Source organism: Thalassophryne amazonica, chromosome 17, assembly GCF_902500255.1.
Source record: "Thalassophryne amazonica chromosome 17, fThaAma1.1, whole genome shotgun sequence".
NCBI classification, from domain to species: domain Eukaryota; kingdom Metazoa; phylum Chordata; class Actinopteri; order Batrachoidiformes; family Batrachoididae; genus Thalassophryne; species Thalassophryne amazonica.
In genome coordinates, this window is record NC_047119.1 from 65,083,748 (window position 1) to 65,099,281 (window position 15,534).

Below are 15,534 nucleotides of genomic sequence, written 5' to 3' on the forward strand. Positions count from 1 at the left end.
CAGACAGAGGGTGAGACACAGAGAGACAGGTCAGAGTGCGGGAAGACAGAGAGACAGCAGGACAGACAGGCCAGACAGAGGGTGAGACACAGAGAGACAGGCCAGAGTGCAGGTAAGACACAGACACAGCAGAGAGACAGGCCAGACAGAGGGTGAGACACAGAGAGACAGGCCAGAGTGCGGGTAAGACAGAGAGACAGGCCAGACAGAGGGTGAGACACAGAGAGACAGGCCAGAGTGCGGGTAAGACACAGAGACAGTGGAGACACAGGCCAGACAGAGGGTGAGACACAGAGAGACAGGCCAGAGTGCGGGTAAGACACAGAGACAGCGGAGAGACAGGCCAAACAGAGGGTGAGACACAGAGAGACAGGCCAGAGTGCGGGTAAGACACAGAGACAGCGGAGAGACAGGCCAGACAGAGGGTGAGACACAGAGAGACAGGCCAGAGTACGGGTAAGACACAGAGACAGCGGAGACACAGGCCAGACAGAGGGTGAGACACAGAGAGACAGCCAGAGTGCGGGTAAGACACAGAGACAGCGGAGAGACACAGAGAGACAGGCCAGAGTGCGGGTAAGACAGACAGGCCAGACAGAGGGTGAGACACAGAGAGACAGGCCAGAGTGCAGGTAAGACAGAGAGACAGCAGAGAGACAGGCCAGACAGAGGGTGAGACACAGAGAGACAGGTCAGAGTGCGGGTAAGACAGAGAGACAGGCCAGACAGATGGTGGGACACAGAGGCCAGAGTGCGGGTAAGACAGAGAGACAGGCAGAGACAGAGGGTGAGACACAGAGAGACAGGCCAGAGTGCGGGTAAGACACAGAGACAGCGGAGAGACAGGCCAGACAGAGGGTGAGACACAGAGAGACAGGCCAGAGTGCAGGTAAGACAGAGAGACAGCCCAGACAGAGGGTGAGACACAGAGAGACAGGCCAGAGTGCGGGTAAGACAGAGAGACAGGCCAGACAGAGGGTGAGACACAGAGAGACAGGCCAGAGTGCGGGTAAGACAGAGAGACAGCAGAGAGACAGGCCAAACAGAGGGTGAGACACAGAGAGACAGGTCAGAGTGCGGGTAAGACACAGAGCAGAGAGACAGGCCAGACAGAGGGTGAGACACAGAGAGACAGGCCAGAGTGCAGGTAAGACAGAGAGACAGCCCAGACAGAGGGTGAGACACAAAGAGACAGGCCAGACAGAGGGTGAGACACAGAGAGACAGGCCAGAGTGTGGGTAAGACACAGAGACAGCAGACAGACAGGCCAGACAGAGGGTGAGACACAGAGAGACAGGTCAGAGTGCAGGTAAGACACAGAGACAGGCCAGACAGAGGGTGAGACACAGAGAGACAGGCCAGAGTGCGGGTAAGACAGAGAGACAGCAGAGAGACAGGCCAGACAGAGGGTGAGACACAGAGAGACAGGCCAGAGTGCGGGTAAGACAGAGAGACAGCAGAGAGACAGGCCAGACAGAGGGTGAGACACAGAGAGACAGGTCAGAGTGCGGGTAAGACAGAGAGACAGGCCAGACAGAGGGTGAGACACAGAGAGACAGGCCAGAGTGCGGGTAAGACAGAGAGACAGCCCAGACAGAGGGTGAGACACAAAGAGACAGGCCAGACAGAGGGTGAGACACAGAGAGACAGGCCAGAGTGTGGGTAAGACACAGAGACAGCAGACAGACAGGCCAGACAGAGGGTGAGACACAGAGCGACAGGTCAGAGTGCAGGTAAGACAGAGAGACAGGCCAGACAGAGGGTGAGACACAGAGAGACAGGCCAGAGTGCGGGTAAGACAGAGAGACAGCCCAGACAGAGGGTGAGACACAAAGAGACAGGCCAGACAGAGGGTGAGACACAGAGAGACAGGCCAGAGTGTGGGTAAGACACAGAGACAGCAGACAGACAGGCCAGACAGAGGGTGAGACACAGAGCGACAGGTCAGAGTGCGGGTAAGACACAGAGACAGGCCAGACAGAGGGTGAGACACAGAGAAACAGGCCAGACAGAGGGTGAGACACAGAGAGACAGGTCAGACATTGTAATTTTGACAGAATTCCCCTGGAAAGCACAGCTGACAGAATTTTTCTGTAAAAACAACTGGATTATTTTTTACAGTGTAAAAGCTGAATTTTATTTATTGTAAACCAAAACAACCCAACGTAAACACCACCCACATCACGTTTGTCTGTTATTGTTTATTTAAAAAAGAAAACGGCACAGACAAGTAAAAGAGTGTACAGTTTATAATTGTTCTTTTTTTTAATAAACATCTTACAGCGTGGTTTAATATATTGTGTATTGAACAACCAACATACTGTTATTTTTGTCTGGGAGTAGGGGGAAATCATTTGTAAGACCTGCACTGAGTCAGTACGTGCTCAAGGGATATTTGTAAATCACCCTCTGTGCATTTGCAAGTATTGAGACAAATTTACCTCTATACAAATCAGTCCAGATTGCATATCAAATTTGCAACTTTATTTACAATTTTCATGATGCGAAATAAAACAAAACAAAAAGTGAGCAAAGACATTATGAGCAACAAAGAGGACCATTCTCTGAGTGATTTTTGTTACACTGACGAGCTCGAAGTGTACATGCAAAATGAAGACCAACAATATGAAAACAGCTCCGAACAGCCATATAATAAACGAATTGTTAACCTCGTTTGCTGCGCTTGGTCCGTATAAAAAAGACCGAGGTCTGATATTCCTGTACAGACCTTGCGCTCAGTTAATATTCCTTTATTATCTTCTTGCTGTGGGTCAGTGATTGCGGTCCTGTCAGTGGGTGGGATATATTAGGCGGTAAGTTAGCATTTTGTCCTCGAAGTTTATGTGGTGTAAGCAGGAAAAATGGTGATGCACAAAGATTTGAGCGACTTTGACAAAATTTGAATTGTGATGGCTGAATGACTGGAGCAGAGCATCTCCAAAACTGCAGCTCTTCTGGGATGGTCCTGGCTTATAGTGGTCAGTTCCAGCAAAAAATGGTCCAAGGAAGGAAAACTGGTGAACCGGTGACAGGGTCATTGATGACCATTGGTCATTGATGTGCGTAGAAAGCGAAGGCTGGCCTATGTGGTCTGATCCAACAGCAGGATCTGCTGCTAAGGGTTTGTTGCCAGTTATCACAGCACACCTTCAGAGGTCCAGTGGGGTCCATGCCTCAACGGGTCAGGGCTGTTTTGGTCGCAGCAAGGGGGCTTACACAATATTAGGCAGGTGGTCACAATGTTATGGCTGCTCAGTGTATAGGTTTGTTCCAAGGTTGACCTCTAATGAGTGGTGTCATGTATTTGTTTGAAAAGAACACAGCCTAAAAATGTAGGATTTGGACCTGAATCCTCTGGCTGAGTTGCCCATTAAATGGTAAATGGACTGCATTTATTTATCACTTTTCTATCTGCATCAGACGCTCAAAGCACTTGAACTCTGGTCTCAAGCCCAACGCTTAACCATGAGACCATCACCTCCCCCATTAGGGCATGAAGCACTGATTAAAGCTTTTTTTTTAATTTTTTATAATGCACAGCATGTTGTCCCCGTTTGTCTCTGCAGGCTGAAGCAGAGGTAGCTTCACTAAACAGGCGTATCCAGCTGGTTGAGGAGGAGCTGGACCGAGCTCAGGAGAGACTGGCCACCGCCCTGCAGAAGCTGGAAGAGGCTGAAAAAGCTGCAGACGAGAGTGAGAGGTGAAGAGCTTGCGTGACACCAAGTGACAAACAATTCTCAGGAACATCTGGATGGAACACACAGTCAGTCTTACACAACACACAATACTGCACATTGTTTTTAAGACAACATGGAGCTGTTGTTCACTCTGGTGTTGTGTGATACTCAGAGAAAAGTTATATTTTATGCAGGCTGTCAGGAGGCTGCTGTATATGGTGACCAGTAAACATTACTAGTCATACATAAAATGCAGCACAAAGATTCATACTTTCATTTTCATTGTCTATCCAGGGCAGCTCCTCAGAGGATCTCAAATCTTTCACATATACAGCGCCCTGTCTGGAGATTCTAAAGCCTGTCACTGACACTCACCTGTGACCAAAGTCCATCGGAGAAGAAGCTGCTCTCCTTTAAAGGACTCATCTTCCTCATTGGCAGCACAGTGGCTTAGTGGTTAGCACAGTTGCCTCACAGCAGGAATGTCATGGGATCAATTCCCACCTGTGGCCACTCTGTGTGTACTTTACATGTTCTCTCTGTGTTTGCGTGGGTTCCCTCCGGGTGCTCCAGCTTCCTCTCACATCTAAAGACATGCAGGTTAGATGAACTAGAAACCTTAAACATTGTCTGTAGGTGTGCGTGCGGATGTGAGTCTGGTAACTCTTCCCGAGGGATCCCAAGGCGTTCCCAAGCCAGCTGGGAAATATTTTCAAATCATACAGTCTAAAACACATGGCACAAATCTGTTTGGAGTGTGGCTGAGTGCATATAGCCATTTTGCAGACATGTGTTTTTGAGGGCAAAATTGAATGCTGGGCACAAAGGTGCTGCTATTACTGCATCACTTTGTGCAAGGGAAAGCAGTCAATGTGAAAGGTGCACAGCTCTGGGGCATTGAACAGTCAGGTCAGGTTTGGGGGCGTGTGCTGGTGCTGCACATCACATCATCTTGTGTCCTGGATGGCAGGCAGCTGTTCCATCCCCACCTCTTGAAAGTAGCCATTTATCTTCCAGATGAAACGTGATCATCCCTTTGGCCTTCTCCAGTCGCCTGGATTCTCAGCACAGACAAACGCACCACATGGTCAAAAGGTTATAGTGGACATTTGTTCAGAATTTAACTCCTCTGTTTGGTAAACCTTGGTTTGACACACAAACAAGTGTTACCCAAGGATCCTCCCTAGACTCTTTCTGTGACAAAGTTTGACTTCAGATATCTGGCAGCTGCTTCAGTAGTGCCCAGGCAACCAAAAATCCCACAAAGTTTCCTTTTTCAGCCTGACAACTTCCTTTATTATGTTGGCACCATGACAGGAACCTCTGACCTCCTGCCCACAGCTCAGAGCAGCTGCTTCAGTGATGAAGACTCAGAACCTACATCACATTCAGCTGATACCAAACAGTTTACATGGCCTGTGCAGTTTTCTTGAAATGCTTTTGGTAAAAGGCCAGTGGGTAGATAGAAAAACATTTTTGCCACCTAGAAACTAAAAAATTAGACTTACTAGCTTTTAAAATTGGAATATCTCAGTGCACCAGTGACTGCTAACCTTGGTTCTCATTAGGGAGTTTAGGGCACCACCTATAGGGGAGAGGTGCAAAGTGCTACTTTTTTCTGCAGTGACGCTTGTACTTTTGGCATTTTTGTAGTGCTCTCAACATCACAAGATAGTTTATGCATGACATGATTCCACTACCACCAACATTTATTTCAATTATTACAGTATTGGGCTTGCTAATCGAATCACATCATGCATAAACGAGTTTGTGATGTTGGAGGTGCAGTACAAAAATGCCTTCAACAAAAAGTGTTTTGCACCACCCCTTACATGCAGTGCCCTACACTGAAATGTAAATTTTTTAGAACACCTTTCATCAAAGAGCTGTATCAATGAAAATGAAGCTGGAGAGTGATTGGCACATTCAGATATTTCAATTTCAAAAGCTAATTTTAAATTGACCCTTCTAGAGGCCCTAGTTAAAAAAACAAAGTTTGGTTTCAGCACCAAAATGTTATGATTTTTTTACATCTACCCATAGACATTTCACAAAACAAACAAAAATGACTCTTTTCTTATTTAATGTAAAAATAACAAATTGCCTCTTAAATTGGACAAATTCTGGAGAAATGTTTATTCTTTTTTGTCATTTCGTTAGCCACCATGTCTTCTCCGTTGCTAGGGAAGTAAAATGTCAGTGGGGCTAAATTTTGACTAAATGGTATACAGATTTAATACAATTTCAAAGTATTTCTGGGTTTTATGTCAGTACTGTGTTCTCCTGTTCGATCCAGTGTGCTGATTAAGACGTTTGTTTACGATTGTGAGCTCTGCTCATTGCTGCCTGTTGTTCATGTCAATCAGAGGAATGAAGGTCATAGAGAACAGAGCAACCAAAGATGAGGAGAAAATGGAAATCCAGGAGATGCAGCTGAAAGAAGCCAAACACATCGCTGAGGAAGCTGACCGCAAATATGAAGAGGTTAGTGATGATGATGATTTTTTTTAAGGATGCCTGTGTGAGCTCAGTGCTTGTCCATCATGCTCTGTTTCAGGGACGTGTATAATTGATGGTCAAGAATGCCAATAAAATGTAACATTAAAGTTTAACTCTTACTACCATAAGACTGGGATATAAATTATAAGTTTTTCCTTCAGGATTACTACCTGGATCTGTTTGTTGGTTTTTGGCCAAAGTTTTACACCGGACGCCCTTCTTGATGCAGCTTCACCTTACATGGAGAATGGGCACAGATGGCTTTGAACTGAGAGCCTTCCACTGTGGAAATGAGCTCACTACCCACTGTCACCAAAGATTCGGTATTGAGTGAGCGCCCTCTACTGATGACTCAAACAAAACATTTTTTAATGCTTTGGAATTTTATCTGAGGGCTGGTTTAATTTAAAGTAAGTGTGGTACATGTGTCAAACAATTTGTGATAAATGACTGCAGACGTTCGTTTGTAGAGGGGACGTGTTCCATTTGATTTTGGTGTGAAAAACAGTTTTCTGTCCTGGCATTGAGGACTGAAGTGTGTGTGTTGGATGTTTGCAGGTTGCGCGTAAGCTGGTAATTCTGGAGGGTGATCTGGAGCGCTCAGAGGAGCGTGCTGAGGTGGCCGAGGCGTAAGTCAACACCTGTCTTTGAAAACCCACACCAGCAGAAGACCCACAGTGCATTATTGATGCTGACATAGTGCTGATCACATGATCACTTCTACAGTATGGCAACTTGATGCTGTTCATGTATTTCTGACATGTTTATAGCTGAAATGGTTTTCTGCATGTATAACACATACAACCCCAATTCCAATGAATTTGGGACGTTGTGTAAAATGTAAAGAAAAACAAAGAATACAATGATTTGCAAATGCTCTTCAACCTATATTCAGTTGAATACACCACAAAGACAAGATATTTAATTAATGTTGAAACTGATAAACTTTATTGTTTTTGTGCAAATATTTGCTCATTTTGAAATGGATGCCTGTAACATGTTTCAAAAAAGCTGGGACAGTGGTATGTTTACCACTGTGTTACATCACCTTTCCTTCTAACAACATTCAATAAGCGTTTGGGAACTGAGGACACTAATTGTTGAAGCTTTGTAGGTGGAATTCTTGTTACGGTCTGGTACCGGGTTGCGTGTTAGACCCAAGAGCAGGAGCAGTAAGGCAGACACAGGAGGAGTTAACAAAAAGTTTATTGAACCAATCAAGGGACTGCGCAGTGGAAGAACAAAGGAGGATGGACCACAAGGACTGGATGGACGAGACAGACAGGACCGGGACAGGAACCAGGGAATTGAGCCTGTGGCGCTGCTGGGACTGTGGGGGGATAGTGAGAGGGCAGGTGAGATTATGGAGTGCATATGGGCACACATCTGGAAATAAAAATAAATCCAAACTAAGTAGTTCAGAGGTTCAGTTCATTCATGTGGTTAGTTCAGAAGAAAGTCTTAGTTCATTCCAGGTGGGAGTTAGACCAAAAGTGCAGTTCATTCAGGAGTCCAGTTCTTATCAGTCTTTGTTCATTCAGGATCTTAGTTTGACATGACACACCCTAAAGGTGGGCATATGTGGCAGACTGACAGTTAGATGACAGCTCCAAGTTCCAGGCTTAAATGTATGCAGCAACTTGGCAGCTCACATTCTCTGGGAAACTGCACTCAGAGAACCACAGGTACATACTCAGAGTTTAGTGGCTGTATGTTGATCACTCCCACCTATCAGCAGATTAGATCATACTGTAACTGAACGGTTCAACCCATGGAATAACAAAATGACTGCACACTGTACTAAAACAGCGCCAACCCGAATTACAGATTACACATTGATGTTAACTGAACTCCATAAAGAGGAGCGAACTCTGAGCAGTATACCTGCTGAACACTATGCAGCGCGAAGATGAACGGACTGATAATTAACAGCTGCGTGTGAATATGTCCATGTTAAAGCCAGAAAAAAAAGCGTGACGTGAAAAAAACGTATGAACTGTTTTACATTACTTAAGTATGAATTACAAGTAATAGTAACTAGAAGGGTGGAAATGAGAGTGGGGACTTTGAAAAACTAGAAGGGTGGAAATGAGAGTGGGGACTTTGAATGTTGGTAGTATGACTGGTAAAGGGAGAGAGCTGGCTGATATGATGGAGAGGAGAAAGGTAGACATATTGTGTGTGCAAGAGACCAAGTGGAAGGGAAGTAAGAGCAGGAGCATCGGCGGTGGGTACAAGTTGTTGTACCATGGTGAGGACAGGAAGAGAAATGGTGTTGGGGTCATTTTAAAGGAAGAGTATGTTAAAAATGTGTTGGAGGTTAAGTGAGTGTCTGACAGGGTGATGAGTGTGAAGTTGGAAATTGAAGGGGTGATGATGAATATCATCAGTGCATATGCCCCACAGGTAGGTTGTGAGATGAAGGAGAAAGAAGATTTCTGGAGTGTGTTAGATGAGGTGGTGGAGAGTGTGCCCAAGCATGAAAGAGTGGTGATAGGAGCAGACTTCAATGGGCATGTTGGTGACGGGAACAGAGGTGATGAGGAAGTAATGGGTAGATATGGTATCAAGGATAGGAATGGGGAAGGACAGATGGTAGTTGATTTTGCAAAAAGTATGGAAATGGCTGTGGTGAATACCTACTTTAAGAAAAGGGAGGAGCACAGGGTAACATATAAGAGTGGAGGAAGGTGCACACAGGTGGACTACATTCTTTATAGGAGATGCAAGCTAAAAGAAATCACAGACTGTAAGGTGGTAGCAGGAGAGAGTGTCACTAGACAGCATATGATGGTTGTTTGTAGGATGACTTTAGAGGTAAAGAAGAAGAAGAGAGTGAGAGCTCAACAAAGGATCAGATGGTGGAAGCTGAAGGAGGAAGACTTGTGTGAAATTTAGCGAGCAGGTGAGAGAAGCACTAGTTGGAGGGGAAGCAATTTTGGACAACTGGAAAAGTACTGCAGATGTGGTGAGGGAGACAGCTAGGGCAGTACTGGGTATGACATCTGGACAGTGGAAGGAAGACAAGGAAACTTGGTGGTGGAATGAAGAGGTCCAGGAAAGCATAAGGAGAAAGAGGTTGGCGAAAAAGTTTTGGGATAGTCGGAGAGATGAAGAAAGTAGACAGGAGTACAAGGAGATGCAGCGTAAGGCGAAAAGAGAAGTGGCAAAAGCAAAGGAAAAGGCATATTGCGAGCTGTACAAGAAGTTGAATAGTAAGGAAGGAGAAAAAGACTTGTACCGATTGGCCAGACAAAGGGACAGAGCTGGAAAGGATGTGCAGCAGGTTAGGGTGGTAAAAGATGCACATGGTAATGTGCTGACAAGTGAGGAGTGTGTGCTGAGAAGGTGGAGGGAATATTTTGAAGAGCTGATGAATAAAGAAAATGAGTGAGAGAAAAGGCTGGATGATGTGGTGAGAGTAAATCAGGAAGTACAAGAGATTAGCAAGGAAGAAGTGAGGGCTGCTATGAAGAGGATGAAGAGTGGAAAGGCAGTTGGTCCAGATGACATTCCAGTGGAGGCATGGAAATGTCTAGGAGAGATGGCAGTAGAGTTTCTAACCAGATTGTTTAATAAAATCTTGGAAAGTGAGAGGATGCCTGAGGAGTGGAGACGAAGTGTGCTGGTTCTATTTTCAAGAACAAGGGTGATGTGCAGAGCTGCAGTAACTACAGAGGCATAAAGCTGATCAGCCACAGCATGAAGTTATGGGAAAGAGTAGTAGAAGCTAGGCTTAGAAAACAGGTGAAGATCTGTGAGCAGCAATATGGTTTCATGCCGAGAAAGAGCACTACAGATGCAATGTTTGCTCTGAGAATGCTGTTGGAAAAGTACAGAGAAGGACAGAAAGAGTTACATTGTGTGTTTGTGGACTTAGAAAAAGCTTATGATAGGGTGCCAAGAGAAGAGTTGTGGTATTGTATGAGGAAGTCTGGAGTGGCAGAGAAGTATGTTAGGGTAGTGTAGGACATGTACAAGAATAGTGTGACAGCGGTGAGATGCGCAGTCGGAATGACAGACTGATTCAAGGTGGAGGTGGGATTACACCAAGGATCAGCTCTGAGTCCTTTCTTGTTTGCAGTGGTGATTGACAGGTTGACGGATGAGATCAGACAGGAGTCCCCATGGACTATGATGTTTGCAGATGACATTGTGATCTGTAGTGAGAGTAGAGAGCAAGTTGAGTCTAGTCTGGAGAAGTGGAGATATGCTTTGGAGAGAAGGGGAATGAAAGTCAGTAGAAGCAAGACTGAGTACATGTGTGTGAATGAGAGGGAGCCCAGTGGAATAGTGCAGTTACAAGGAGTAGAAGTGGTGAAAGTAGATGAGTTTAAATATTTGGGGTCAGCTGTTCAAAGTAATGGAGAGTGTGGTAGAGAGGTGAAGAAGAGAGTGCAGGCAGGGTGGAGTGGGTTGAGAAAGGTGGCAGGAGTGATTTGTGACAGAAGAATATCAGCAAGAGTGAAGGGGAAAGTTTACAAAACAGTAGTGAGACCAGCTATGTTGTATGGTTTAGAGACGGTGGCACTAACAAAAAGACAGGAGGCAGAGCTGGAGGTGGCAGAGCTGAAGATGTTGAGATTCTCTTTGGGAGTGACAAGAATGGACAAGATTAGGAATGAACATATCAGAGGGACAGCTCAGGTGGGACGGTTTGGAGACAAAGTCAGAGAGGCGAGATTGAGATGGTTTGGACATGTGCAGAGGACGGACCCAGGGTATATAGGGAGAAGGATGCTGAGGATGGAGCCACCAGACAGGAGGAGAAGAGGGAGACCAAAGAGGAGGTTCATGGATGTGCTGAGAGAGGACATGCAGGTGGTTGGTGTGACAGAGTAAGATACAGAGGACAGGGCGAGATGGAAACGATTGATCTGCTGTGGCGACCCCTAACGGGAACAGCCGAAAGACAAAGAAGAAGAAAGCCAAAGCTCACACTGCAGGAAAAGAAACAATTGATAACGGCATAATTAGAAACTTGGAATGACATGGCAGGAAAAACACGACATGTAACATAGAGTCTGGAAACTCGAGAGGGAAAAAACACGGCGGGTTACAGACTGTGCCTGAAAGCGCCAGTGAAAAAACAGACAGTTAATGTTGTGGACATGGGAGCCCACAGAGGTGGAGTTGCAACAAGAGCGGAGACTTCAATCAATCAATCAATTTTATTTATATAGCGCCAAATCACAACAAACAGTTGCCCCAAGGCGCTTTATATTGTAAGGCAAGGCCATACAATAATTACGTAAAAACCCCAATGGTCAAAACGACCCCCTGTGAGCAAGCACTTGGCTTCAGTCCAAAAACTCCACAGGGAAACAAAAATCAAGGAGCTCAGAGGCTTGCATCAGGAAAACAGGAAAGTGACATTAGCTCCAAAGTGGCGGCAGAACGCCAAACAAAATACACCATGAGACAAACAGAAAACAGAAGCTTGAGTTACCGGCTGGGTGTGATGGCTTGGCACAGCTGGGAACCCATGGCAACCCAGGTCCGACCAGGAGAAACACGGAGGTTCTTCAGGTGGTCTCAGGAAAGAATCTGGCACCGAACCCATGACAGGTTCGGGGTTAAATCAGGAGTGCTGATGAGTGTCAGCTGTGAACACCCACTCAGTGTAGATCCAGCCCAGCTGTGAGCACCCACTCAGTGTAGATCCAGTTCAGCTGTGACACGCCGCTCTGTCAATTCCATGTGCCGTCTTGACAGATGGGGCAGGGCCCACGTGCCCTCTGGCAGTGGGGAGCAGAGCCCTGACGTACACACAGCGAAAAGCACCCAGCCAAATCACCAGCAGCTCCACCTCAGCTTCACCTGAAAACATAAAAAGACAGAGGCCAGCAGACCAGGGGCAAACCACAACAATTCTTTCCCATTCTTACTTGATGTACGACTTCAGTTATTCAACAGTCCGGGGTCTCCATTGTATTTTGCGCTTCATAATGCGCCACACATTTTCAATGGGTGATAGGTCTGGACTGCAGGCAGGCCAGTCTAGTACCTGCACTCTTTTACTACGAAGCCACGCTGTTGTAACACGTGCAGAATGTGGCTTGGCATTGTCTTGCTGAAATAAGCAGGGACGTCCCTGAAAAAGATGTTGCTTGGATGGCAGCATGTGTTGCTCCAAAACCTGGATGTACCTTTCAGCATTGATGGTGCTGTCACAGATGTGTAAGTTGCCCATGCCATGGGCACTAACACACCCCCATACCATCACAGCTTTTGAACTTTGTGCTGGTAACAATCTGGATGGTCTTTTTTTCTCTTTTGTCCAGAGGCCACGATGTCCATGATTTCCAAAAATAATTTGAAATGTGGACTCATCAGACCACAGCACACTTTTCCACTTTGCGTCTGCCCATTTCAAATGAGCTCGGGCCCAAAGAAGGCAGCGGCATTTCTGGATGTTGTTGATGTATGGCTTTCACTTTGCATGGTAGAGTTTTAACTTGCACTTGTAGATGTAGCGATGAACTGTGTTAACTGACAGTGGTTTTCTGAAGTGTTCCTGAGCCCACGCAGTAAGATCCTTTACACAATGATGTCGGTTTTTAATGCCGTGCCACCTGAGGGATCAAAGGTCATGGGCATTCAGTGTTGGTTTTCGGCCTTGCCGCTTACGTGTAGAAAGTTCTCCAGATTCTCTGAATCTTCTGATTATATTATGGACTGTAGATGATGGAAGCCCTAAATTCCTTGCAATTGAACATTGAGAAACATTGTTCTTAAACTGCTGGACTATTTTTCATGCAGTTGTTCACAAAGTGGTGATCCTCACCCCAGCTTTGCTTGTGAACGGCTGAGCCTTTTGGGGATGCTCCTTTTATACCCAATCATGACACTCACAGTTAGTGTCCTCAGTTCCCAAATATTTATTGAGTGCTGTTAGAAGGAAAGGTGATGTAACACAGTGGTAAACATACCACTGTCCCAGCTTTTTTGAAACGTGTTGCAGGCATCCATTTCAAAATGAGCAAACATTTACACAAAAACAATAAAGTTCAGTTTGAACATTAAATATCTTGTCTTTCAATTCAACCTATATTCAATTGAATATAGGTTGAGGATTTGCAAATCATTGTATTCTGTTTCTATTAACATTTCACACAATGACCCAACTTCATTGGAATTGGGGTTGTAGATACTGTGTCCACTAATCATGTGGAGACGTGACTGTGTGTTTTTTGTGTTCTTGTTATTCTGTAATGCATGTCTGAACTCACCGCTACGCCCTGTACCCCACTGGGAATGTGTACTGTTTAATGGCTGCCGTCCCCATTCCATGCTCACCCCTGACCTCCTGGTTGTGGACTAACTGATGCAGGCGGGTGAGAGAGCTGGAAGAAGAGCTTAGACTCATGGACCAGAATTTGAAGTCCATGATGTGTGGAGAGGAAGAGGTAATTTCTATATGAACAAGACCGCAGAAACCTTGATGATGACCCACTACCTCTAAGCCCCTCTCTCTCTCGCTCTGTCTTCTCTCTAATCAGCACTTGCACTTTGACATCAAACAGGTCTTTTAAGCAGTGTTTAATTTCAGGTTTTGCTAAAAAGTGTTAATTTGTCTCTTACCCAGCATCAGTCCTTTTATGTGTGACCACGTTTTTTTTCCTGCAATTTTGCTCAAAATAGGCATCTGGTAGTTCAACAATTCCAAATGTCTCAAGGACCAGATAACTAATACGACCAATACTGTGTCAGCTTTTTCCAGTTTGGGCATGTGTGTTAATAGGACAAAAACATGCCAGCAGTCAGTCAATGGAAATGTAAGAGTGTTCCATGATGCATAACACAAAATGGCTGACGCACATCCAAAATGTCCTTGTATTTGGTAAAACTGTCTGATCTTTTTACAGCAGTCTAATTGATAAAACCATCTGACCTTTTAATAGATGCTTAATTGATAAAAACCAAAGTATTCACGTCTATTTGGAAAAGAATCAGCATGATGGAACAATCTGTTTTTATTGCGTGACACTACACTATATTGTAGACATACACATTAAGATTTTCTACATAACAACCTTGAACACAACACGAGCAAACACCCACCTACTTCACCTCACTTTGTAGCCAACTCACATAGACACTGATTCAAGACAGGCTAAGGACTGCCCATATGGGAGTGGCTTAGGCTGGAGGAACAAAAGGTAGCATAGAGAGGAAATCTAGGCTCTTTGTCCAGATGGTTGCATGTGATCTGTTCAAAAGATCCCAGCACTGTTACATGACTCTCTGTAGCAGGGTTTGAACCTTTTCAATACAACATTTAAACTTTGAAGTCCATTTCCTGTCCAATTCTTTTGGAGATCACTCACTGTGATAAAAGAACCTAACAGAAAGGTCACTACACTGACTGTTGGCAGCAAATGATTCTCAGTCACCATTTACAGAAGACCAGCTCTGTAATGCTACAGTCACATTAGGAATGTGACAAAGGGAATTTTAGCCACAAAGTTCAGCAAAATGGAAGGGGCTGAAAGCTGGGCGATGTTGCTAATGTGAAGCTAATCATACACAAATATCTAACGACACAGCTGTAAGGTTAGATATAGTAATATTGACAATTGGCTGGATACATTATTTGCATGCACATAACAAATGGGCTAATTTTTAAACCATCTCCATGCTAACCAGCCAACCTAGTAGTCCAAAATTCTTAGTATTAAAAATGGATTGTTTTATGGAAAAAAAGCTGAGATTTTCAGGATAGGCCCAGAAAAATGTGTAGAATCCCATACTAAAAGTCCTTGAAAATCCTCCTTGTGGCTTTTTCAAAATCCGAGGTGGCATCCAAAATGGCCACCATTTCACATCTTTTACTTATGTCATTGCTTCTGGAAAGGTAAAAACATAATTTAAGTATCCGAACGGTACGCTTTAAGGTCATGAAAAACTATACAATGAGTATCTAGAGGTTTTGAGTGTTAAGAAATAAGAAATCAAGAAAAAAGATTGTGGCAGTCAGTAACTGTTACTTTTTTAGACCAAGCAGAGGAAAAAAATATGGAATCACTCAATTCTGAGGAAAAAATTATGGAATCACCCTGTAAATTTTCATTCCCAAAACTAACACCTGCATCAAATCACATCTGCTCGTTGATATTGACCCTATGCCATGACATTGACCCTATGCCATGACATTGACCCTGTGTGTCTTTTTGCAAGGAATGTTTTCACAGTTTTTGCTCTATGGCAAGATGCATTATCATCTTGAAAAATGATTTCATCATCCCCAAACATCCTTTCAATTGTCCAAAATATCAACGTAAACTTGTGCATTTATTGATGATGTAATGACAGCCATCTCCGAAGTGCCTTTACCTGACATGCAGCCCCATATCAT

General features: G+C 44.7%; 1 protein-coding gene across 6 annotated transcripts in view; it reads left to right on the top strand.

Moving 5' to 3' along the window:
- The window catches only part of tpm2 (tropomyosin 2 (beta)), a 108,742-nt gene that overhangs the window by 64,464 nt on the left and 28,744 nt on the right, over nucleotides 1-15,534 (top strand). For 3 of the 6 annotated variants that reach the window (XM_034191618.1, XM_034191620.1, XM_034191621.1), the window contains 4 exons: nucleotides 3,567-3,700; nucleotides 6,044-6,161; nucleotides 6,735-6,805; nucleotides 13,510-13,585. In XM_034191618.1, coding sequence (XP_034047509.1) covers nucleotides 3,567-3,700; nucleotides 6,044-6,161; nucleotides 6,735-6,805; nucleotides 13,510-13,585 — 399 coding nt within the window. The remainder of the gene's footprint in view (nucleotides 1-3,566; nucleotides 3,701-6,043; nucleotides 6,162-6,734; nucleotides 6,806-13,509; nucleotides 13,586-15,534) is intronic. The other 3 variants (XM_034191617.1, XM_034191616.1, XM_034191619.1) reach the window with 1 other exon arrangement.